This window comes from Cucurbita moschata, unplaced genomic scaffold (genome assembly GCF_002738365.1).
Source record: "Cucurbita moschata cultivar Rifu unplaced genomic scaffold, Cmos_1.0 Cmo_Scf00031, whole genome shotgun sequence".
Lineage (NCBI taxonomy): Eukaryota > Viridiplantae > Streptophyta > Magnoliopsida > Cucurbitales > Cucurbitaceae > Cucurbita > Cucurbita moschata.
The window spans coordinates 2,145,422-2,170,638 of NW_019268547.1; the positions used below are offsets into that span (position 1 = coordinate 2,145,422).

Below are 25,217 nucleotides of genomic sequence, written 5' to 3' on the forward strand. Positions count from 1 at the left end.
TGAGAGCCCTCCAAACTTGAGATATAAGCTATTAGTTTATGTATAGGGTGCTCACGAATTGTTTTAAAATTTGTTCTTACACCTTCTAAATTAAATTATCCCCACAAGTTTTAAATTTTTGGATTTTTAATCGGGAAAATTGGAGAAAATCAAAATCAGGTAAGTTTTTACCGAATTTGGAAGAAACTTCAAATTCTTCCTCTACAGTCATTCTCGTTGGATTAAACCTATTTCATTATCTTCGTACCACCGAGATGAATATTTTTCATGAAAAAGTCAAGGTCTGAAGAAGTTTGGATCGAGATCTTTTACCTTAAAATTAAAACACACACAAAAATTTGTCCTTCAAAATCCCTTCCATTAGCTTGAAGATTAGAGAGGAAGAGTTTTGGTGAAGGAATTGAGAGATGATAAGGACGATAAATGCCCAAACCGAGAGCAAAATTTCGTAGGTTAGCTTCGAGAAAAGCTAGTTTCAAAGGGTATTCTATTGATGATTATCTTAGGCCACAGTCCATGACAGTGCACGAGGTTGGTCACATCCTCTTCCTTGCACTTCTTCTACAACTTCGTAGAAGGAATCAAAGTCAAACGATCATTATACCTCTGTTGAGGGTTGCAGATGATGACGTTACTAATTTAGTTGTTAACCTCAATTAGACCGGTTCTCATTGACTTCTTTTCTATTCCTTAAAATAGACGTGCATAAAAGAAAATTGGAAGAAATTTGGACACTTAAAAGTAACTCTAAATGAACAAGTGAGTACCCTCTTAGACTTAAACATCTTTAGGCCTTACACTAAGGATAAGGGTAAAATGATCCAAATGCTCCTACTGTGTCCATAAGTTATTTCAAGATCTGGATGAATTCCCAAGAACTTAATGTTTTATTTGAGATACATTTAAGGTTAAGATTTAAAGATTTATTATCCACTATTGCAAAGTAACTGGGACATGTTGGGGACCGAAACCAAGATTGAGGTACAAAATGACCATAATACCCCTACTATGTCTTTCAAGATATTTTATGACCTAAATGGACCCAAAAGGACTTAAGATCATATACGAGGCCTATTTTTAAGGAGAAAACTGAAGCAAGTTTAGGACCTAAATCAAAATTAGGCGGAAAAGAACCAAAATACCTCTACCATGTGCGTATGATGTTTATAAGGCTTAAATGAACTCGAAATGATGTGAAATTTTATATAAGACTCATTTAAGGTATCATGAATGACTAGCATGATATCAAAGATATTAGAATATGCTGAGGGTATAAGCCGAGCCTTACAAGAAAATCACGAAACTACCTCTAATGACCATTTTATAAGAATTCATGGTTTTTACAAAATTTAAATTTAAATGATATGATATGTTACAAGATACTTATTGATGATGTTGTGCATATGATTATGAAAATATTGTATGTTTATAACTCATATGTTGGATTAGGGCTTATATCTTAGTTATGCCTAAGCGTTAAGAAAGAATCTTTAGAGTTAGTCCCAAGAACCTAAGATGACGCTCTAAGGATAAGAACTAAGTCAAGTGAGCTTGTCCCAAAAAAAAAAGCACAACCCAAGCCTTAAGTCTATCATGACGCTAAGACTAGTAGGTATCACTTTACTCAGACTAACCTCATGTCCTAAGTCACCCTAGACCTCCCAACACGTGGTGCATCATGATCACGCGTTTGCCTCATCTAGGTGGGATGTCCTGCCCATGTTTCTTGTAGGACACCTTGCCCATGTTTCTTGCAGGCTTACCCTACCCATGTTCTTGCAACATATCCTACCTATGTTTTCTACCTATGTTTTCTGGTAGGATATCATGCTTCTTGTTTTCATGTTTTTCCTCACATAGGTGAGATGTCCTACTGTTTTATATAGAACACTTGCCTATGTTTATGTAGGTTTACTCTCACAAGGCCATGGATCATATAAGTGAATGAGCTAAGACTAGGACTTATGTATTGTGTATGGAGTGAAAGTGGATAACCCAACGGAACCTACTCTCCTTAAACCCGCCCAAAGGTGAGGGATTATATGAGTACATGGAGCTAGCATAGGACCTACATATTGTGTACAGTAGGTAGCCCAATGAGATCCAACCTACTTAAACCCCAGGGGCAAGGGATCATATAAGTGTATAACCATGGACTAAGAACCCATAACATCACGACCAAGTCCTTAAAATAAAACTATGCTCATGAACTTAAGACCTTTGGACATGAACAAGAACTTAGAACCCCAAGACCAAGGTCCTCAAAATACAACCATGCTACCTACTCATAACTCAGGATCATCACCTCAGGACCAAGGTTCTTAAGGCGGGCACTAAGGCATGTCTCATGATTAGGATAAGAGTGTGGGTAAGAAGCCGAGAGCAATTCGAGAGCATCCACACAAATTCATCCTTACAAAATACATTGTTTAGCTTGAAAGAATGACGATGAAAAGATTTCGTGAAGAAAGCAAGGCATGATATGGTCTGGACTACCCCAACCTAGGTTATTGCTTCTGCGAAGAATCAGTTTTCTCGCAAACTTTGGAATATTATATCTTAATGATATGAACCAAGAGACATCACTCATACAATATACTTCAATGAAGATGTGAAGAAAATGTTATTGAAATTATTAGAAGATATTTCAATTCATGCCATATTGAAAAAGAATGAAGCTTCATTGTTATAATTTTTTGGTGGATCATAATTTAGAGTTCTGTTTCTTTGATGTATTTTAAGGCTTATTTACAGAGGGGCTAATTATGGCCATACAGTATACATAGTGATTAATTATGCTCATAAAGTATGAAAGTTACCACTCTTGGAAAGTCTCATGCAAGGTTAAGAGTTTTCATTTTGAGACTATATAATGTCATGTATGTTATCTTTGTAGGAGGGACTTGGAAAAATATAGTAAAAGAAGCATTTGTGCTTTTCTTCGGCCAATGACTAAGTTTTTTTTTGCAGTTCTATGTAGTTTAGGATGCATGTAGAATCATTGAAGCTCGACATGATCAATCTTGCTTGTGGAGTGATTCGAATCTCAAACAAGTGTTCTTGTCTTGAGATATTCGATCAACAAGGTAATCTGAATCTTACTCTCCTACCAAACTTACCGTCTCTGTCACTGATGATACACAATGAAATGCCCCACAAATTTACAATATGCTTAAAGAACAATTGGGTTGTCAATTAGGCCGAGCATATTTTGGATATGAATACAAATGTGGAATACTTTCAAAATCGATCTATGATAATCAAGATGGGAGATGTGTAATAAAGTCCAGGGACACACTTTTTCAAGCTCTTGTTGGTGGGTTCGAGGAGTCTCGAGACCTTGACCTTTTCAACTTTATCTTGTTGGTAAATGAAGAACGTCTTGGCATACTATATCATGTCATATCACATATTTGGCCAAAAGTACACTTTTTTCGTTAAGATATACGCTCATTGTCACCTCGGGTGACCAACCCAGAGGGTAATGACATCTATCGATAAGTTTCCTTCGTAGTTCTCGTGCTCTGACGACAAACAAACTATTTTCTTTTGTCAACCGAAGGTCCTCTTCGACTCGCTTTGGTTGCATGGTCTTTTTTAACTGTCCTCATATGATATCACACATCGACCCATCAATCTTATAGGAATGAATGTTGGCTAACATGCACAGAACCGCATGCTCGTCCTTTCGATTCAAGGCGTTGACCGCTTGATTACTCTAACGTTAATTTTTGTTAGTTAAAGAAGTGGCAAATGAAATTGTTATCCATCCTCACCAGAAGTTAGATCCTAACAGATAATGTCTTCAAACTATAAGATAGTATGTCTCCTCTCTGCACTATTGAGTTTTTAATTGTCAAAGGCAATAGGGTGGTCCTTCTGGATGAGAGCGCTCCTGAAGACAAAGTCGAATGCATCTATCTCTATTTCAAAAGGTTTTGAAACTTAAAACAAGCCAAGGATAGGACCATTCATCATGATTGCCTTATCTTCGAATGACTTATAAAATTTGTTTGACCACGACTAGTGGTGGTCTTTCTTAAACAATTTTGTTAATGGGGTTGCTCACTTAAAAAACCCTTCGACGAACTGTCTATAGTAATTGGTCAATCCTAAGAAGGATCGCATATTAGTCAGTTAGGTGGGTACTTTTCAATCCTCGATAACCTTTATCTTGTCACTATCCATGTTGATTTGCTCGCACATGATGACGTGCCCAAGAAGATTGACGCACTTTTAGGCAAAAGCACATTTCCCTTTTGTCACATACAACTAATTCTGCCTCAGCTTTTCAAAGACTAGGCAGAGGTGTACCTTGTGTTCCTCCATTGTGGAACTATATACAACGATATCTCGAGATACACCATGATGAATTAGTCTAGGTATTCATGAAAAACCTGGTTCATCAAGGTATAGAATGTAGCTGGGGGCGTTTGTTAGGCCAAAAGTCATAACTAGAAACTCAAAAACCCCATATCTTGTTACACAAGTTGTTATGGGTTTGTCTCCCTCTACGATATGTATTTGGTAGTATCTCGATCAAATCAAGTTTCGTGAAGTGTTTGGCTCGATGGAGCTAGTCAATGTCCCGTCTTTCTTTTCTAAAATAACACAGGGGCTCATATGGTGTCTTTGTAGGACAGATGAACCTCGCAGCTAACAACTCGTTTGATTGTTTCCTTAGTTCAGCTAGCTGTGGTGGAACCATCTTATATGAATTTTTTGTTGGGGTTTGACTCTAGGTAGGAGCTCGAATTCGTGTTCTATGCCTCTTCGAGGGGGTAATGCCTTTGGTAAGCTATCTGAAATTATATCAACATAACTATGTAGCACATCTCAGATTTAGCTTAAGGTAGAGATTATTCGTATATTGTCAAGTTGCTTGATACTTGCAAGGATTACAATGGGATTCCAACTAATAATCAAAATACATTTCGCTCGTAGCATTGGGATGACCTTTTATTCAAGAAGGAAGTTCATTCCAAGCACTACGTCGAAGTCGTCCATATGAACTACAACCATATCCATTTCTCTCAACCAAACCAAGGAGGCTTTCTTGGAGACCGTGGCGATAGGTAAGGCCTCTAAATTGATAGCTTTAATTTTTTCCAAGTCTTCTATCTTTATTTCCAACTTGTGGGTTTCTTGGTTAGAGATGAAGTTGTGGGTCGCACCTAAATCTATCAGGGTACTCTTACTTAGTCGAGAATTGACCATAGCACCAACAAAAATAAACCATTCCTAAACACTTCGTTTGGATCAACTTTCAGTGCTCTCATTTTTTGAGTGTCGTGATCGTTCTCTAATCGCTTGTTCTACTTCAGGGTCATTCCTTCGTTGTACAGGTTTGAAGTCTACTGAGGGCTTGCTTGGTGAGGACAATGGAAAAGCATGTGGAAGCCTTTACATAAACGACACTTTAAAGGCATCGATTCATTGTTGCTTTGCGGGTAAGACCCTTGAGATGATCCGACATTCATGTTATGAGGCGGTTTATCTGTTCCCTCATTTGGTCTATCACCTCTCTATTAGGTCTACTTGTTCCTCATTTCTCTAATCCATAGGCTTGAAAAGTCTGCTCGGTATTTTATGGTAAAGTTTTTTTGTTTTGAAAATTCGCTTCACCACCAAAGTTTAGGAGTCTCTCAACGGCGGAAAATGCAACAAAATTTTGTACTTACCCATTGGTGTAATTCCTTGACAAAACAGAATATTTTGTCCTTATTTGACATGTCCGTGATATCCAGCATATATGCATAGAATTGTTTGACGTAGTCCCTAATTCCTCTAGCATGCCTCAACTCTTTCTTGAGGTCTTCCATGAGTTAATGATGCACAATCTATTTTGGATGTCGTTCACCTTTGAATGCCACCATAGTTTTGCATCGTCGATGAGATGCATAGTGGTCAAGGTAACTTTAAGTTCTTCTGAACATGTTTCTATGGTTTTAAAGTATTATTGAATTCTTTGGCATCTGGTTCTCTTTGAAGGATTTGGGTACCGGGATCTTCAACTTGTTAAGCTGGACATGAGCTCGACTCGAAGTTTGATTTTCCACCGCCCACATGGCCAAGTTCACTTGAGTGAGTCTTCATTTCAGCCATCTCTGTCTTGATGGCATCTATCGTTGCCCTTAAATCTTTAGTCAACTCGTTGAAAAGTTCCAACATGATCTTTTATGAGATGTCTAGCTTGTGTGCGACAAAGCTCTCAAACCAACCTCCACATTCTAAGCTAATTGATCGTGTAGCTTTTTTTTCACTATGGAATCAACCATAAATATAAATTTTTTAATAGGTGGGCTCTCACAACGTCAATCCGACTCGCTTTCTCATCTAGTTCTTCTACTCGACCTTCCAGGAAGCCGACCGTATCAAAGATTCTTTCAAGAACATTATTTCATCTTCGATCTCAGAAATTCAGTTGACTTGTAATTTAGCCAATTGCGATATAGTCGACATTGTTTTGGTCTTTAACAAGACGAGAAATACCACTTGTCACAGTTGCACTCTTTTTAGCAACAAGATAGGGAACATTGTAGTACTTATTCTAACCCATCGAATAAGTTAGCTATGTCAAAATTAAACTTTGCAAACAATTTAAACGAGACAAAATGTTTTGAGACAAAATGTTTTATAAAACATAAGCGAGAAAAATGGTTGAATGGCCATTTGGAAGCAAGTAGTGTCATAATTTTGTCGAATGGTCATACACAAAAATAATAAAATAAAATAACATGAAAGCATTTAAAAGAGTTTGACATGGTATGAGCATACAACAACAGGCAACACGTCCTAGACAAGCATGACCTCACACCAAGCGCGTTCAAAAATTTAATCTTTCAATACTCTCAATGTTCTTTCTAATTATTTCAACACTCTCCCACACAAATAGGTATGTAACATCTGTTGCAATGTTAATCTTTTGATAAGTTCTCGCTTCAAATATCGTTAAAAAATCTATTATTTGTTCACTTAATTATAAGTATACGTGCTTAAAAAATCTATTATTTGTTCACTGAATTATAAGTATACGTGCTTAAAAAATCTATTATTTGTTCACTGAATTATAAGTATACGTGCTAAATGTTTTGTTCGATCAAACTTATTTGTGTGTAGAACTGTGTTTTATAGAAATTACCGAACTTAGGCTTTTAATATATTTTGTATTAAAATTAGTGAGTATATTAGCAAAAATGAAATTGGGGTAAAAATAGAAATACATGGAGTTTAGGGTTGTATTTAAAAAAAAAAAAAAAGGGAAGGGGGAAGAAAGAGCAATTAATGAAAAGTGATGGGAGGCAAAATTAATGACTTTCATGGCCTCACCACTAAACATTGCTGAGCCGCTGGAATAGTATTAATACTTTATTTATTTATTTATTTTAAAACATTTTCCAATTATTTCTCTTATCTTCTTCATGAGTGGGCCCCACACAAATATTTTAATAAAATGGAATCCAATTTTTCTCTCTCCCATTAATTCTTTTCCCCCAAATCATTACACTAACTAACTTTAATTAATTAAGTTTTGTCACTAATTTTTAATCTATTTATTCCATATTTACTTACATTTTACTCAAATATTATTTTATATTCTTAAACATATAATTGTATTGTCCAACATTTGGATCAAAATTCGGAATCTAGATTTGGTATCTATGAACTCCGACATGACTTACTTACTCTTCACTTCTAAGAGTGAAAACTATTTTCACATACCAACATGATTGTCCTCACTCACATACATACTAAGAAATCTTCGGGTCACCCAATATAAAATTGTTTCAAGTAAGTTCCTATGATTGAGCCACCAAGAAGAAAGTTCCTATGATTGAGCCACCAAGAAGAAAGTTGCACATCATCGGTACAAATAGCAACTTTTAATTCTTTTAAATCTTTTTTAGTCATCCTATTTTTAGGATTAGAATATGATTTTCGGTTCATACATGTAACTTTTTTTACTCAAGCATCACATTTAAACTCCCACTCCCAACTTATATGCGTGAATCCATTCAAATTTTTATTTTAAAACCACCGTTATGAAATGGTGTCAATTTAGTCCCTAATTTAAAAAAAAAAAATTAAAATCCCCAACAATAGGAACATTAAATACTTGTGGGAGACACCTTGATTGATTTGAGAAAACATAAAAATAAATAAATAAGTAAATGAAAATAAAGAGAGGAAGTGGGAAATTTCAACAAAATAAAGTGATATATCACATACCTTTTTTATTAAAAAAAAAACATAATAAACATACTGTACACTGTACCACTCTATCTTGTCCCACTTTTTCAGAACCATAATTGCCATCACACAAGAAATTTGAGTGCCTTAATTTATTGGTTAAAGAGCTGAAATGAATGAACACTTGAAGAACAAGAAGAACGAGAAGAACAAGAAGAACAAGGGTGGTTCATTTTAAAAAGGAAAAGTGCTTCTTAATTATTGAAAGATTTGACCTTTCAGCTTCTTCTAAATTTACCTCTGGTTTTCAGAAAAGCAGATATAAGGTGGGGATTGGGATCATTTTAGCAGGGCTGAAAAGCAACGCAAAACCAGCAAAAGTTGACAAACACCCACTGAAATCTTCACTTCCAATACCAACAAAAAGAGCTAACAGTAGAATGCCTTTTTGTTTCTCTCTTCAAACATGAGTTTAAACCTCAAATCATCTCCTAATAACTTCAAAAAGTCTGAAATTCATAGCCATAGAGAGGGAGGGAGGGATCTGTGCATTTACTCACTTGTGGGACATAAGCTCTTAAATTTAAGTGATGCAATTACAGATGGGATTTTGTGTTCATGATTTCAACTCGATTCTCCCTGTACTATTGAAACCCTCCATTCCAAATTGGAGGTAAAATCATCTTTTCTTTGATGCTCTACTGTTAAATCTCCTAAACCATTTATGGCCCATTGGTATTGATCCTTGATCCGTTTAGTTTGATCTATACTTGCCACTTTGAACTTATTACCTCTCCCTATTCGGTCCTACCTCCTCTCTGTCTTAGCCTTTCTAGCTTTGTTTTATTCCCTTCGATCCCAACTTGTGATAAAGATGATGTTAGCTTCGACCAAGATTGACTTACCTATTCAAAAGGAATTGGGTTTCTATGCCATTCTCTTGAACCAGGGCTTCTCATAGTCGGAGCTTTAGTATAGAATGGAATTCTGTGTCCAGGGTAGGGTAGGGTAGGGTAGCGACAACGGAAGACTTTCAGGAAAAACCAGGACTCTTCCTCCACTTGGTGGAAGGAAGTTTTACCAACAAGGAGACTTAGAGCCAAATTGAGCAAGACGCAAACTACAGAGATCAAATCAGGTCTAGAAGCCTGAAGGCAAAATGTTAGAAGGTACTACGACTACTATAAGGTTGACTTTGGATTAGCCCTATAGTACAGTAAACAGACCACCAGAGAATGTAGGAAAATCCTGTTGGTTATTACTCAATCCCATCACCTAACAGAACTTTCTGAAAAGATACATAAATGATTAATACGCTTGTGAACTATCAAAACCAGATCATAAGCCACATCAACTATCAAAAGAATTGTTATTATTCAAAGCCTAATTCATAAGAGCTAACCTGCCTACTGCAACAGTTATAAAAAATAGATCTTCATTTCATAGATTCTCACTAATATAATATACCTAGTTTTCCAGTAGATGGAGTTAAATTGAATACAGGTTTTATGAGCTAGCCTACAGTCTACAATAAATAAAATACAAAACCGTGGATGTGTATAAACATGAATACACAAAAATTATACTACATGGAGTGTTACCATGAAAACGGGCTCGCACCCAGAAGAAAAACTTCGTTTTCAACATCCTTAATCCATTGACAAACTCGATTGCAGATCTTTATCGCCATAGCCTGCGGAATCATATGTTCTACAATCAGAAAAGCTTTCGTTTCCCCCAAAGAGAATCTAATTCACATTACCAAGGAAACATAACAACAAGGCCACAGGCGCACACACAAACAAAATGGGAACATAGGGGAAAAAATAAATATTTACGAGGATGTGTTCCAGTGAACAGTGATAAAGAAGAAAAAGAAAAGGAAGAAAAAGAAAGGAAGAGTAGAAAACCATGGAAGAGGCTCCAAACTCTAATTTGATTACTACTACCCTAAACAATCCATCTAGAGCACAAACAACTAGCTTACCAAAACTTCCTTTATTATGGAGCCATTCAGTAAACCTTCTGTAACAGATCTCCATCCTCCCAATACAAGCACGGTCATAATCAGATTAGCACAAATAGGAGTGTAGGCATTGGTTGTTTTTTGTTGTTTCCAAGGATAACAATGGAAAACGTTCTTCAACTGCTAGTCGGGATTTCTTTGGCACCAAAACCAAACTTACTATGGATTAATGCAATCTTTTGAAGTCAATAAGCATAGATTCATATGGATTGATGCACTGAAAACTCTATAATTGGAATTATGGTTGGAAAGGAATCAGAGAATCTCGAAAGCAAGCAACTTAAATGGTCAGATCTTTTAAGTCCACGGGATTAAAGGCCTCATGGTGTTCTCTTCCCAAGTCTTCTGTTGATTTTTCTTTACAAGATAATGCTTAAATTGGGACGCTTTCTATTTCCATTGTAATTTTATTTATTTCCCTTCCATGCAGAATCCTTTAGCAAGGAACTTGTATCTTATAAAAAAAAAAAAAAAAGAGGATTAGTATCTTCTCATTTATTTAATGAAAAGTATCGTTTACATGTTTCACTTGTTATTTAAAAAAAAATGAGTGTAGGCACAAGAAATCAGCATAGAAAGACTTGATGTTGCCATCAATAAGTATGCAAAAGAAACGAGAAAGATGATAATGATAACTTTCTTATCCAAATCTCTTATGTTGAACATGGATAGCACCGTGAAAGAAATGTATCAAATTTAAGTAAACGATAAAAAAATTTCCTTTTCTTTTTATTTGTTTTCAAAGGAGAGGATGAAATCAGAATTGACCAAAAGAAAACGCATAAAGGTGGATCCGTAAGAGAGACCACTCAAACTAGAATCTCTATAAGCAGAAAAGCCAACTAGCTAAGATACATGAAACGTCATCCTCCAAATAACTCATAAGGTTTTGGAAACTATCTTTCAAGATTCTTACGTTCCTTCATTTCAAATTATGAGTACGAGAAACTATTCCTCCACAAACTTCGTGCATCTAAATCATGTCCAAGCTCTTGTTTTTAACATTAGGAGTTAAATCCAATAAACCGTTCATGTATTGAAGAGTTGAGGTTCTAATAGCTAGAGTTCATATTGTTTAGCTAGAAGTTTCAAGTGTGTAAGTTTTCGAGCATCAACAAAATGTGTTTTTCTTGTAAAAAAAAAAGAATAGAATTAAAATTCACCATATCAACAATCATGGAAGACCAACATGCAAGAATATGGTCACTATGCCTTCATACAAATAATTTTTTAGCCAACCAGAATACTCATAAATCTGACAAAAACAAATACCTTATCAGCCAATGGATCAAATGCTGCATAAAGCTCAAAATCTTGGGTGACCCAGCAGAGTAGAACTGCCAATAAAAACCAACATTAAGACTTGACTGTCTATATGTTCATGCATCTTTATATCTAAGCAGATAATGAGTTTAATGCAGCTGAAACAGATTCTCTCCTCTTGCATAATTCAAACCTAAGCATACTATACAAGATTCTGAAAATTAGAAGGTATTGGTTCTTATTGTAAAAATTTATGTTCAGATGTTTATGCCACACTAATAATATGTTGAACGTGGGGCATACTTTGATTAAGGCTCTGGAATTAAAAAACTCCAACAAAAATCAAACTCCTTAGCAGGGTGGTGGATTGGTGAAATAGAATAGACAAAGTCCAAAGGGATAAAATAGATGTAGTAGAGCAGAAATTGATTGTGATGGATAATCGGAAAAAAATATATATAAGAGAAACTAAAGTCAAAGGAAAACGTCTGATTCTGATAAAAAGAAATATAATGAATAAAGAACAGATATGGCCAATAAAGTTGTGAATTTGGATGAAAAGACAATAAGAAAAATGAAAAAACCTTACCATCAAGAGTGAAAGGCAGTATAATTATGAAAACTCAATTAAATGATTGTATTAATCCAATTGGAAATGTCAAGGGAAAAGAAAAAACGTACCGTAGTTTTCATCTCTTCTAAACTGGGTTTTGTGAGGGCCAATTTCTTTATCATGCATAGAATCATAAATATTTTGGTATGCTCTGTACAGTCTGCAATGATAAATAAATCAAAACAAATATGCAAGGAAATAAAATTTACAATCTCAAAATGCATGATTAATAAGAAGGAAAAGCCATCTAAAAGTTGTTGCATGGGATTAGAAATTTGCCACAAATACCTCTTCTGTTGTTGACGACTGCTAATTGGAGATGAAAATTCAGAAGCAACGTACTGATCCAGATATATACTGCGGTAAATGAAATGCCAGAGTCCACCAGGACCACCCATCCCAGCAGAAGATTCCTTGAATCTTTCAGTAAATTCTGATGGAACTCTTTGTTGGCCCAAATGAGGAGATATGGTTCTATAGCGAGGCAAAGAATCAACAGGCACATCTTCAACATGCATCCCACCATCTAACATAGATCTCTGAACTTCACTAAGAACATTTGACTTCAAAAGGACAGTCTCAATCCGAATCCTTAAGTGTCAACCAGAACATGCAAAGAAAAAAAAAAGTATCAACTATCAATCATTGAATAAGCACCCAACAAACGTCTTACAATAACAAGAAAAACTGCTGCTGGGTGTAGTTGGCTTGAGGTTGAAATAATCATAAAGGCATAATGAGGTTGTGATCAGCCTAACTCTTGACAAAATGTTCAAAGTCATTTTATGTTGCTCCAATATGCATTTTAATCATGACATTTTATATAGTGCATCATCCTTCTAAAATACATGATAGAGGGTCAGGAAAAAAAATTCTTGATAGGAAGAAAGTAATTTGGTCAAACTTAAAAGCAATTTATGTAGCCGACCTGAATTTTTAAAAGTATGTCAGGTGGGTTGGCCGGACAGGATATTCAGTGCAAGGAAAACAAACATTATGGATGGTAAAAACATATTCCATTTTTTGCCTTAGTTGACAGCCAAAATACACTCTAAAGTACTGACATATGACATCTATTCACCTGCATTCCTTTAAGTGATAGAAGGAATCTGAATTAGTTGTAAGGAGCATAAAGTAAGTGTTAGCCTGCCACAAAACATTTATTCCGTCAATATACAGTGAGGATAATATATACAACATCACAGTTATTTATACCCACACTATAAACCTATTAAATTACAAGAGTTCAGCCGATAAAGAAAATCACAATACTTCAGTTCTTACTAATGGCAGCAGTTTACAATGGAAAAGAATTGGACTCTTAACATTTAGACTATTAATATTAAATGAGGGTGAAAAAAACACGGTAGGAGTTTTGCAATTAAGATCTCTGATACTACGTTGAAACAAAACGGAAAATCTTAAAGTCATTAAGTCTCGAGTCTAGAGTCCACTTCATTCAAAAAGTTTCAAAGAAGTACAAGTCTAGGAGAAGTTGAGAGTTCCTCTCTCCCTACCTCATACTCACTACAGCCAGAATCTGGTTCTCATCCACAGAAGAGATTCCTATTTACTCTCTAGTCTAGATATGCCGTCTTCTCCATCGTTAACTTATAGTTATAAAGGACCACCACACTTACATCACAAAACTTACACGGCAACATATTTTCCTCCTATCAGCCTAATTTCATGTCAATACCTCGAGGCCAAATAGAAACTAATTATAGATTTCAAAGAATAAAAGTGTTAGCCATGAAAACCGGGGAACCACAACATAGAGACTAAATTGAATCCTAGACCAAATGTATATTTTACCTAATAAAATTTAAAGGAACAGTCTCACTCACATCGAAATAATGAACATATGCATATAAAAATGCCATAGGATTGTATCTTGGAAGGCATATTGGAGAGAAAGACTCGGATGTCCTGCATTAAAAGGGTTAAAAGATAAAATGAAAAATTAACCACTTGAGTATTGATAAGACGTCAATTTAAGATAATCCACATCAACCGAATCAAAGATATCTAAAGTACCCACAGCTCATTCATCAGAAGAGCCTAATGTGAAGTTATAAAAGAGTGAATCTGGAAAGACATGAGAATTAAAGGTAAAACACAAAACAGACAATAGAAGATGATGAAGAAACCTGTTTGAATTTCACAAAGACAATGACGTTGCCTCTTAAATCAAATGAATATCTCATAGTAATGAAAACAGCTTAGGGTTTCTATAAGAAATCAGGAAACTACAATCGTGATTTAACTATTATGAGCATATGTGCATGTGCATTCACATACATAGATATAAGCATGTAAAACACACATACGTATAAGAAACAATTATACAATCTCCCACATGAAGTAGCAATAGTATGTAAAGGCAGCAATCTAATAAGGACAGAACATTAACTATTATTACAGCTTCATTTGTGCAAAAGTTTTTTTTTTCCTTTTTTTCCCCTTTTCTTCCCTTTTCTTCTTATAAGAAACCTGAAAGGATGTATTGAACAAAAAGAATATAAGGCCCGAGTGAAGATGGCTCCCCCTCCCAAAACAGAAGCTAATACAAAAACACCTTCTAATCCCGAAACCACCACCAAGAGCTAGTTACAAAAGAATTGCTCAAAGTGTGAAACCACCACCAAGAAGCAGTGAACTGAACATTGTTCCAGAAAATAAGAAAATCAGTAAACTTCCTACAGCTGTGCCAAAGTTCATTTATTGAGCTCATGTCAGATGCAAAATTTGGTTGTTCTATATGAAGCAGAATAATATAACCTAAAATTTGAAACTAACCTAAAGGACTCTGATGACATCACAAAGTTGGCAAGTAGTAACATATCATCGGGATGAAGAGAAGCCTTTTGAGCACCAACAAGACTGATAACCTGCAATCTAGATTCAATTCTTATATATTCTATGGAGAACATGATACGCTGAACTAAGGGACAGGAAGGGGGCCAAGAAGATGAAAGTTCACCTTATGTTTGCACATTAAAATTGCAAAAAGAATGCCAGAATCAGCAACATCTTGTAATATCGCACCTGCAGCTTGTCTTGTACCATAAGCGAGAGGAAGACAAGTGTATGCATGAAGAAAAGTAGCAGGGTTCCTGAAGTTGGACCAATCAATTAGAACTAAGGAAAACAAAATCATAAATTTAAAAATGAAATTCCAATGCCCTCCACTGAACATGATACCAAAAGTACACCCACCCACACTCCATCATAAAGAAAAGTTGAACATACATTTTATAACAAAAAAAAAAAAAGGAAAGAGACTATACATTAACTGAAAATTGAAATAAAAACATAAAAAAGGGAACAGTTGCTAGGTTATGTGTAATAAAAAAGAACAATTCAGAAATAGATGCTCGTAAGATCCATATACTATTATCAAATAAACTGCAATATCAAGTTAACAAAAATTTGATGACGAATTTTTCTATTCAAAATCATTAGTTAATAGAGGTCTTATAACACTGGAGTTGCCTGGGTGGTGCCAAATTTTTGCATAAGCAGAATAACAGTTCAAGAACGAGCACAAGCAGTTTACACGGAGAAAAAGAACAGGCTGGTGTTTCTCATCCAGAAAAAAATATAGGTAGGTTAAGAGTGCTGAAACTAACCAACCAAATGAATGGATGAGAGAGGAGAAGACAACATCGGTTCCCCCAAGAAGAGAAGTCATATCAAACTTGGGATTTCTCTCAAAACATCTATTTACAGACTTTGTTAGAATAAGTATCATCTGCATGCACATATGACAATATATTAAATACGTGAAGAAACCATGATAGAAACAAATACTTCATTCATAAGAATTTAAGAAAACAATAAGAAAGATGATCACTCGATTGCACAAACAAGCAGCAATTCATTTAGGAATGCTATAGACTAAAGACAAGAAGAAATATTTCAATGGGTTACATGCAGAACCAAGGTTACCTGACCATATATAAGTTCCAACTGGCCTCTTAATGATTCATAAGGCTCTTCTGTGCAGCTGATGCAAACCAAGTAAATTGGACCCTTCACAAGGAAGACCACCTGAAGATGGGGAAATGATAAACATTTTTTATTTATATTGCAGAAGAAAAATATGAAAGTTGAAAGCAAAAAGAACAGGATCTGTCTCTCCAGTTTCTAGTTTCAGTACACTAGTATCATAAGCACCAGAAGAAAATATAACAAATACAGATAACCATTTGAAAGTGAAGTTATAACATTTGCGTACAGATAATTTCAAAGATCGGATGAAACTACAAATTTTGCACACACATAAATTACTCAGGTTGAAATCAGCAAGTAAAAGTAGCCACTTCAACCAGTGAGAAAAACACTTTTGTGTATCGTGTGTCACAACCCCACTACGAGAAAGTAGGTTGTGACCCCCATACGTCAAGAAAGACAAGGGGCGACCTCAAGTGGCGCCCATCCGGCCACATGAGAGCCAAGTTGAGAAGTTCCATGATGCGACCAAGGAGGACGGTGCATCATCCAAAACACCAAGAGTGTGCATTGAAGCCAATCGAGGCATACGCAAAGTTTGAGAGAACGAGGCGACATGAGTGTCGAAGACGAGCTTGAAGAGGGCTTGGGTAGGGCCTCGGGCCATAACCTCAGAAGTTGGGGTTTCAATATAAATTTCGACATACAGCCCAGGAATTAAGTTCGTCGATATGAAAGATGAAAACTCACTAAATTCGGTGTCAATTGGATACTCAACGGACCATGCACGAGGCTATGTCCGCTCGCCAAAATGACGTCTACTCAAGAAGAATTGGAAATATCTCAAAATGTACTATACGGGGAGACATGGTGTTAGCTATCCACCACCCCTAGGCCCTGTGGCCTAAGCGAGCTACCCTGTGGCACATGTGTGTGTCACAATGAGGGCGAGCATTTTGAGACAAGTGCCTCGGGCGACTTCCTTAAATGGGTTTTTCAATGACACTACCAAATGGCACGGGTGTGCCAGTATTGCGGCCTAGCTCGTGTGTCAGTGGTTGGATTATGCACCCGCTATCCAAAATGGATGCCGTAAATGGTCTAGCATGGACACGGGAGAGTCTAATGCCCGATAAGAACCCGGGTGAATGGATGTTTAGGATGTCTTGATGAGATGATCAACACATGGGTCAATTCCCAACGGATGTGTCCAAGCAAGCCAAGATGGTCGAGTTGTCCCGAGACATGGGATGACATCACGATGCATGGGCGTGTATGCAACATTGTTGGTTGGTAGACGATTGAACATGCACGTACAAATGGCGTGTGTGGCCAAACAAACTTGGATTCCGCACAAGTGATGTTTTGTTGGCGAAGACAAATTTTGCCCAAGGTCCAACGAAGTCGCAAAGCGAAAAATGAATATGGGGCTTGAGTTACCCTTAAGGCTTATCATGAGCGTGTCAAGATCAAGACACCGCACAGTTGAAGAAGTACGACCGTGACAACGTGCACACACACCTTCCCTACTCAAGAATAAATCAACACACCCATACGTTTATATCCACACCCATTGTGAGGGATATCCATTCATTTTTTTCAACAATTTTTTATATGAATTTTTGCTAGAAGAGCTCAATATCTTTGTTTAATGCTCTCTATGCTCCGATCCACTAGGCACTGAGAGAGGGAATTATGGAAATTTGCTACAATTAACAAGATGAGTGTCGTCTGGCACATTGGCTCCTTCGGAAAGAAAATGTCTATATACCTTCTTGATGATTTAGATTACGTTTGTAGGCTTAGAAAATATAGAAATACAGTATATTAGGAGATTAGTGAGAGTTGCTTGAATATTTATGAGTCAACAAAGAGAACTAAGGACCCATCTACTTAATGAGAATAAGAATCAAAGTGAAATGGAAACAGTATTGACTGAAAAGAAAAATTGTGGAATGGGAGCTGAACTTCTAAAAGTTACGGAATAGAAATTGGAAGGAGGAGGATGTCATTGATTTTGTATACCGGTTCATAAAATGAGACTCAAATTCAAACTGATGTGAAAACCAAAACAAGTAGAAAGAAAAGAAATAAATGAACAATTTAGTGGGAGTAAGGAACCCAAGAATGAGGATGGGAATGGAATTTATCCCCTTTTCTTTTTGTAAATGAATGACATTCCAGAATTATTCTCAATATTTAAGTTGGGTCCCACTCTATCAGTTCATTCCCTTGGGCCTTAATGAAGTGAACAGCAAGAAGGGACATGGCAAAGATCCATTCTCATTCTCCTAAATCACCTAAAGTTCAAAGCATACTCAGCTCAATAACCAACATTGGAAGTAACAATGAGACACACACATAAATAAATAAATAATATATATATATATATATATATATATAATAAAATAAATAATAAAAAAACAGACCAGGTGTTTTCCAGCTCTAACCCATTTGACACGATCACCCCTGAAAAGCAATTAATTAATCAGAACTGTGCAGCAGTGATTCAGGAACATTACCTGAGATTTTGAATATCATAATGCTTAAAAATATTAAAACTCATAGATAACATAGCAAAGTCCAGCGACTTACCCATCCTCCACAAAGGAAATGATTGCCTGCAAGCTGGCTGAAAATCCTGCTAGCTTGTGCTCGTCTCCATACCTGAATGTTATTAACTACGTTTAAATAAGCTCCCAGTAGAAGGTTGAAAATTTTAGTGCTTTAAAATTTAAACATGTAAAACTATTTATTAAACTAGAATGCAGCAAAAGAACAAACCTGGAATAAATAGGCTTTCCAGAATGGCTCAGAACAAAGAAATGCTTCTTCCTTTTTCTCCATGATATGGAAGCATCATCCTGAACTTTAAGAATTAACTGATCAGGGAAGGTGTAGTGCTAGTAATCAATGTTTGTAAGGTCAGCCACCACAATGAAGCAAAAGTGATGAGCAGTTTTTCTTGGCAACTAAAATAACATAACAGAAAGGAGCAATACGTTTAAAGTCTGTATTTCCATCATAACTACTGATGGCAGGGCTTAACTATAAACAAAACATTGCTCCATGCTACATATAGTAAATTCAACAACGCTAGCAAACTCATAATGACTTGAAATTCAAGTGCTTCAAGTTACATTCAAACAGGTTGGGTTGGATGGTACGTACTCGTTCGGGATGTTACTATTTAGGACAATAGTAGAACCTTAGTACAAGAGAATGAGGATTTCCCCCATATTATTCACAAGGATCTTTACCTAGACTGGGCTAACCAGATGTGGGGGGATGAGAAGTTGAACCCTCCTCAAATGATTAATGAAGAAACCTAACTGAGTGAGAATTAGAAGAAGGGGCTGGGCCTGATTTGCAAACAGCATTCTGATGTATGTTTTGCCATGACATTGGATTGGAAATAATAATCTCAAGAAGAAAAAATCTGTTTTGGGATGGTCGTTAGATTGGAAATAGCACTCTCAAGTCTGATTTTGTTTCCAAGACTCTACGGGTAGCAAACTCAAACATTCTCCTTTTCAATGTTGGGCAACCGGTTGGGATTTAAAGTTTAAAGTTTAAAGTTCATAATTACGTAATGAGGCTCTTTCACCAAAGTGGTTGTAGCATTTTTCAAGGGGTCAAGTGCCTCGTAGTGGAAGATTATTGTATGTATGGACCTCACCCTTTTGATTGGGTTTCAGGTAGCAGACAAAAGGGTTCTGACAAAAACCTCTGGTCTACTATTGCTTTGAGTTTTCCTGTCCCTTCAATTTGTTAAATGTTCTATTGGGGATGGTTTGAATACTCATTCTTGGGAAGATTTTTCAACAAGGGAGAGACCCCTGAGTGACTTATTTCCACATATTTGTCCGAGGATGCAAATAGTCACATGGTTTGAATAATCACTGTTTTGCCCTCTTTTGATATTTATTCCTTGCTTTCTCTGGGTTTTTGTGCCCCTTCACTAACCAAGATGCAGATGAGGTAGTACATTTCCTTTCAACTATTTTTGACCAAGTGATTCGTCATGGGAGAAGGGATTCTAAGCTTTGGGTTTCGAAGCCTTCAAAGAGTTTCTCTTGCAACTCTTTTTCCATATCCTTTGTGCCCTTACTCCCTCCCAGGGAGCCTATACATTCTCCTCTTCTTAAATTGGAGAAGGCCATGAAAGATTTTCTTTGGGAACGCGTACATGTGGGGGAGATTCGCATTTTGTTGGGTGGGAGGTGGTCTCAAGGCCTTTGAAACTTGGGGGTTTGGGTAATGGGAATCCAAGATGTCAGAACAAGGCTCTTTTGGACAAGGCAATTGTGAGTAGGTATTGTTCACACCCTTTTGAGTGTGATGTAGTCGGTGGGAGGTTCCCCTCCTCTCTCCCTTTATAAAATACTATTGGGGATGGCTTGAAGGTTTACTTTTGGGAAGATTGGTGTAGACAAGCCACTTTGCTCTGTGTTTCCTCAGCTATATCACCTGTCTACTAAGAGGTTGTGTTCCGTAGTCTTTGTCCTACTCTTTTTAGATTTTCCTTCATCTTTTTTCTTTGGTCTCTTTGTGTTTTTAGCCATCTACTGGCATATAGAAGCTGTCAACATGGCTACACATCTTTCACTAATTGGGGACTCTTTTGTGAGTCAAGGGAGGATGTATACTCGTTGGTTGATTCCCAGTCTTTCATGGGGCTTTCTTCTAGTTCTTTTTTTCCATTTTCTTTGTGTCACTTCTCCTCCTCTTGAAGCCTTAGCTTTCTCCTCTATTTGAAAGGTTAAGATTTCCAAGAAGGTCAAGTTTTTTGTAGAGTAGATTCTTCATGGGAAAGTTAACATCCTTTGAGTTGAGTCCACATTGATGCTTCCTTTGTCATTGAGGGGCGGATGACTTGGATCAAATTTTAGGAGATTTTCAATTTTTCATCTCAATTTGGGAGCGTTGTTGAGCTTCCTTTGGGGTTTGTTGGGTTCATAACAGACATTGTGGATCTTTGATTGAGGAAACTCTTGAATCCTTCCTTTTAGGATAAAGGAATGGTCCTTTGGCAAGCTTGTATTTTTGTGAGGGTTCAGAGATTTGAGATTGAGGTGTGGAGTATACCATGAGTTTTAATGGCTCACTATGGTCTTCGATCTCTCAGTTCTTTTCCCCCTCTAATTACCAACTAGATTTAATTTTTCTGAATTGGAATCATATTTTTTGTTTTGGAGCTCCTTTTAGTAGGCTGATATTTTTTAGTACGTCCTTGTACTTTTTTTTTTTCTTTTCTCTCAGTGAAAGCATGGATTCAGATTCAAAAAAAAACGTTGCTATAGATTGCAGAAGAGAATGCTCTCTCTCTCTCTCTCTCTCTAGCCCCTAACTGGTGCGTTATGTGTAGAAAGGACATGGAGGAAATGCCCCATTCTGATATTTTCTTTGCCTGCTTGTTGCCATAGCCTCTTCAAAGTTATCCTACATCCTCTTCAAAGTTATCCTACATCTTTCACAACAGATGCTTGAAGCTTTATCAGCTAATACACGAGAATTCTAGCTTATATCTTCTACTCTTGCTTCTTAGAAATCAAACCAAAAAAGGAGATAAATTATCAGTAGGCCTCATTGAGAGATTTGTGGAGGAGTTGTGGGAGGTCATTAAGTTTAATACCTCGGTTTGGACCTTAATGGCTAAGAACTTTTGTAATTATCAGTTAGGTCTTATTCTTTTGGTAAGAAATTGTGCTTTCATGGAGAGAAATATAAGATACAAGGCATACATAAAATAAATAAATGAAATCAAATAAGCTCCACAAAAAGGAGTTTGGCCCAATTTCAGAAAATGACTCCAATCTAAAAAAAATAGTAATAATAAAAAATGAAAAAAACCAATCTCATAGTCGTAATTACAAAAATAAAAATAAAAAACTTAGTGATCAACGTCCACACAAGGAGGCATTGAACCTAACGACCTCCTAAACCTCCTCACCCGATCTCTCTACCTCTTTAAAAATTCTATTATTTTTCTCAAGCTCAATGCCCCACGAGATTGCAAAGAGACTAGCATACCACAATATGAGAAAACAAACCCTCACTGAAATGAATAGAAGAACAAAGACAGCAGAACAAAGGAAGCCCGTAATGAAAGGGAGCCAGCCAACAAAAGAAAAACAGAGACTACAAAGATACCAAAATGATCCCGAACAACACCTATCCAAAGATCCCTCAACCCTTCTGAAGATCTTCTTGTTTCTCTCAAGTTAAATGATCCACAAATTAGTCCAAACAAAAGTAACATGACAAAGTATTCTTCTCTTGTCCTAAAATGGCAGATGAAGAAACACATCATCATCAAACAAAAAAAGACCTATTGTAAGACAGAAACACTTTAGTTCATCACAAATCAAAATTGCAAACTGACTACTGCACAGTATGTGATCCACATCTTTTTTAAACACATTGTCATAAAATTCAATACTCAGAGCCTCACTAATATTAGTGAGGATGACTCTTAGATAAAGTTGTGTTAATCCTCCAAATTTTTTAACTTGGTTTATACATTCAATGCAAAGGAAAAGGGAAAAAAATATATATATATGGTAGTGAAGGGCACTCGACTAGGACAAAAGCTATCTCCAGAAGATAACACACCCCAAGGGCCAAAGTTCCATACAAACGTATTCCTAAACCTAGGCAATGGCCTAAACCATGAAGAAGATAATCAATGAAGATATACCAAAACTTCCACATTCAAGGACCGATCTCCTAAAATCAAAGTTGTACAAAGTGGAATCTCCATATAGGGACCATCATCCTAACAATGGTCTTCCATAAATTGAACGAGTGACCATCCTCGATGGAAAATTTCCTAAACATGGAAAAACAAGAGAGACCCAAAGAGATTTCTTTCAGCAAGTTCCTCAAGAAGCCTTTAACCACACAATCCAAGACCCACCCAAAAAGATATCACCCATATTTTCTCACTATAACCTTGCACCGGAAAGCATTCAACTCTAGAAGGAACCATAATAGCCATTTAGCAAGCAAAGCCAAATTTCTATGCCTCAAATTTCCTTAAACCAAACCCACCCTCCTCACAGGATCCAGAGACAATGTCCTATCTAACGGGATGAGAACCCAACGAGATTGCCTTCCGTGAATTCTTGATTTAAAACATCTTTTAAGAACCATGATCAAATTACTTGTAATGATTGATGTTATTATGCATATTAAAACGAATAGGAAAGACAGATCTTTCTCTTTTAATTTTGAAACATACTAAAGAGAAAACAAGAAAAGATAACTGTCCTCGGAATAAGATTCCACGGCATTTATGAACAAATATCTTGGAAACAGTTACCGAGCAAGTCCCAAACATCAATATTCATTCATGATCTACCCTATAGATAATGAGACGCATGGAGTTCAAAATCCTCCAATCAAACAGTCATCAAGAGGTTGCCAAATTACAGTACCTCATCACCATGCCGCTTTCCAGGAACCCAAGAGTGTACAGAATTCGAATTATCACCAACAGAAACATCATCATTCAGTTCCTGTATCTCATCATCAGCAATTCCATCCATCTCCGACCTCCCGCTACTAGCACCGCTGCTTCCCCTTTCACCTGCATACCCACTGCTGCTAGGACTGACCGGTCTATCCACCTCAATCTCCGAATTAGTCCTCCCCCACACAACCCCCGTCCCATCAATACCCTCCCGCACCGAATTTCCAGTCTCTCCCTCAACCACCACCGCCGCCGCCGAGTTCCCCACAACATTCTCTTCACAAACTACGCCGACCCTTGATTCCTCATCACTCCGTTGAATTCCAAACCCAAAGCCATCGGCCGCGGATCCATCTGAGACGACATTGACATCCTCCTGGTCGGAAAGCAGCTCAGGACGTGGTAAAGTCAATGCTAAAGACGCCAATTCTTCTTCGAGAGGTTTAGGTGGCGTAGTGGGTGATGTTCTAGGGTTGAAATTGTCGAGTTCATCACTGGATGATAATGAACTCAACCCAGAAGACATCTTTGGGAATAAAACTTGAATTGTCGATTCAGTTCTCCGATTGAAAACTCAATGTTGATGATCAGAAAGAGGGAAATGCGATCACACCTGAAAGCGCATCGCTAAGATTTTAACTCACACTTCAATTCACATTATGTAATTATGTGAACCCAGCAGATTACCGGGTCGAGCTGATCCGGGTCGGTTTCATCCGACCGTATTCTTTTCCCCTTCCCCCACCCGGCGAGTGGATAACACGCGTTTTACTCTTTTTAAAATTATAATTTAAAGACACTAAATTAATAAAAATTATAATTTTAAAATAGCCCTAAACTTTTAATAGTATTTCAAAAAAATAAATTTTTTTTTTCAAAACTTAAAAAATACATTTATTATATTTTAAAATACCCATAAAATTTTAAAATTAACACTAATACCTTTAAACTTTATAAAATTAAAAATTAAAAATTCTTATCGTCAATATATGGATGAAAATTGTCTATTTACACTTCATAAATTATCTACAAACATTTAAATGTCACTTTCAAAAAGTTCAAAAGTATAAACACCTGTACTAAGCATTGAGGTATTTCTTAATTTAAAAAAAAAAATTAAAAGTGATTTTGAAGTTCTAAAAAAAATTTAAAAGTTTTTTTTTTTTTTTTTGTAATATTTTGTACCTTTGAAACTAAGAAAAATAAATAAATATATATATATATATATATCATAATTTGATATAAATAAATAATATTTATGTTTGGTTTGGCAAGTACTTCCAGAGTTTTATTCATTTTAGATGATTAATAAGAGTTGTTTTTAGCTATTTATTTTTATTAAATCAAAATATTAAAATAATATTAACTAATTAAATTTTAATTTATTTTCATTCATTATAAATATATTAAGAATAATATTCTTTACATTTTAGATTTTGTATTTGTTTAGCGTAACTATCCTCAAATAATATAAACTAGTAATAACATAAATAATTAATATAAGAATCAAATTAAATAACTAATTGTAAATGTTTTTCTTCAAAAAATAAATGTATTGATGAACTAGTCAATATGTCTAGCTTAATTTTTATTTATCAATAAATAATTATGAATATTATGCCTTACTTATACAATCGATTAAATGGTTATTATTTTATTATACTTAAATTACATAAATAATGATGTTAATTTAATAA

General features: G+C 36.0%; 1 protein-coding gene across 1 annotated transcript; it reads right to left on the reverse strand.

Annotated features, from left to right (window-relative positions):
* Nucleotides 1–9,608: 9,608 nt before the first annotated feature.
* LOC111464922 (vacuolar fusion protein MON1 homolog) lies at nt 9,609–24,146 on the reverse strand. The gene is made up of 14 exons (XM_023109205.1): nt 23,486–24,146; nt 18,831–18,910; nt 18,642–18,713; nt 18,476–18,515; nt 16,044–16,145; nt 15,725–15,846; nt 15,076–15,208; nt 14,892–14,983; nt 13,940–14,021; nt 13,174–13,238; nt 12,381–12,683; nt 12,161–12,252; nt 11,489–11,553; nt 9,609–9,883 (listed from the first exon to the last, which is right to left on the reverse strand). Exons 1-14 carry the CDS (start codon nt 24,044–24,046, stop codon nt 9,788–9,790), a joined length of 1,905 nt encoding a protein of 634 aa, XP_022964973.1. The 5' UTR covers nt 24,047–24,146; the 3' UTR covers nt 9,609–9,787.
* Nucleotides 24,147–25,217: the final 1,071 nt, after the last annotated feature.

Bases quoted from the DNA above. Each gene is read 5' to 3' on its own strand.
- LOC111464922 (XM_023109205.1), bottom strand. From the start codon at position 24,046: ATGTCTTCTGGGTTGAGTTCATTATCATCCAGTGATGAACTCGACAAT. The intron at 16,146-18,475 runs GTCTGTTTTTTT...CCCCATCTTCAG, and splicing joins TTAGAGCTGGAAAACACCTG to GTGGTCTTCCTTGTGAAGGG. The intron at 12,253-12,380 runs GTATTTGTGGCA...TTATCATTGCAG, and splicing joins AGTCGTCAACAACAGAAGAG to ACTGTACAGAGCATACCAAA.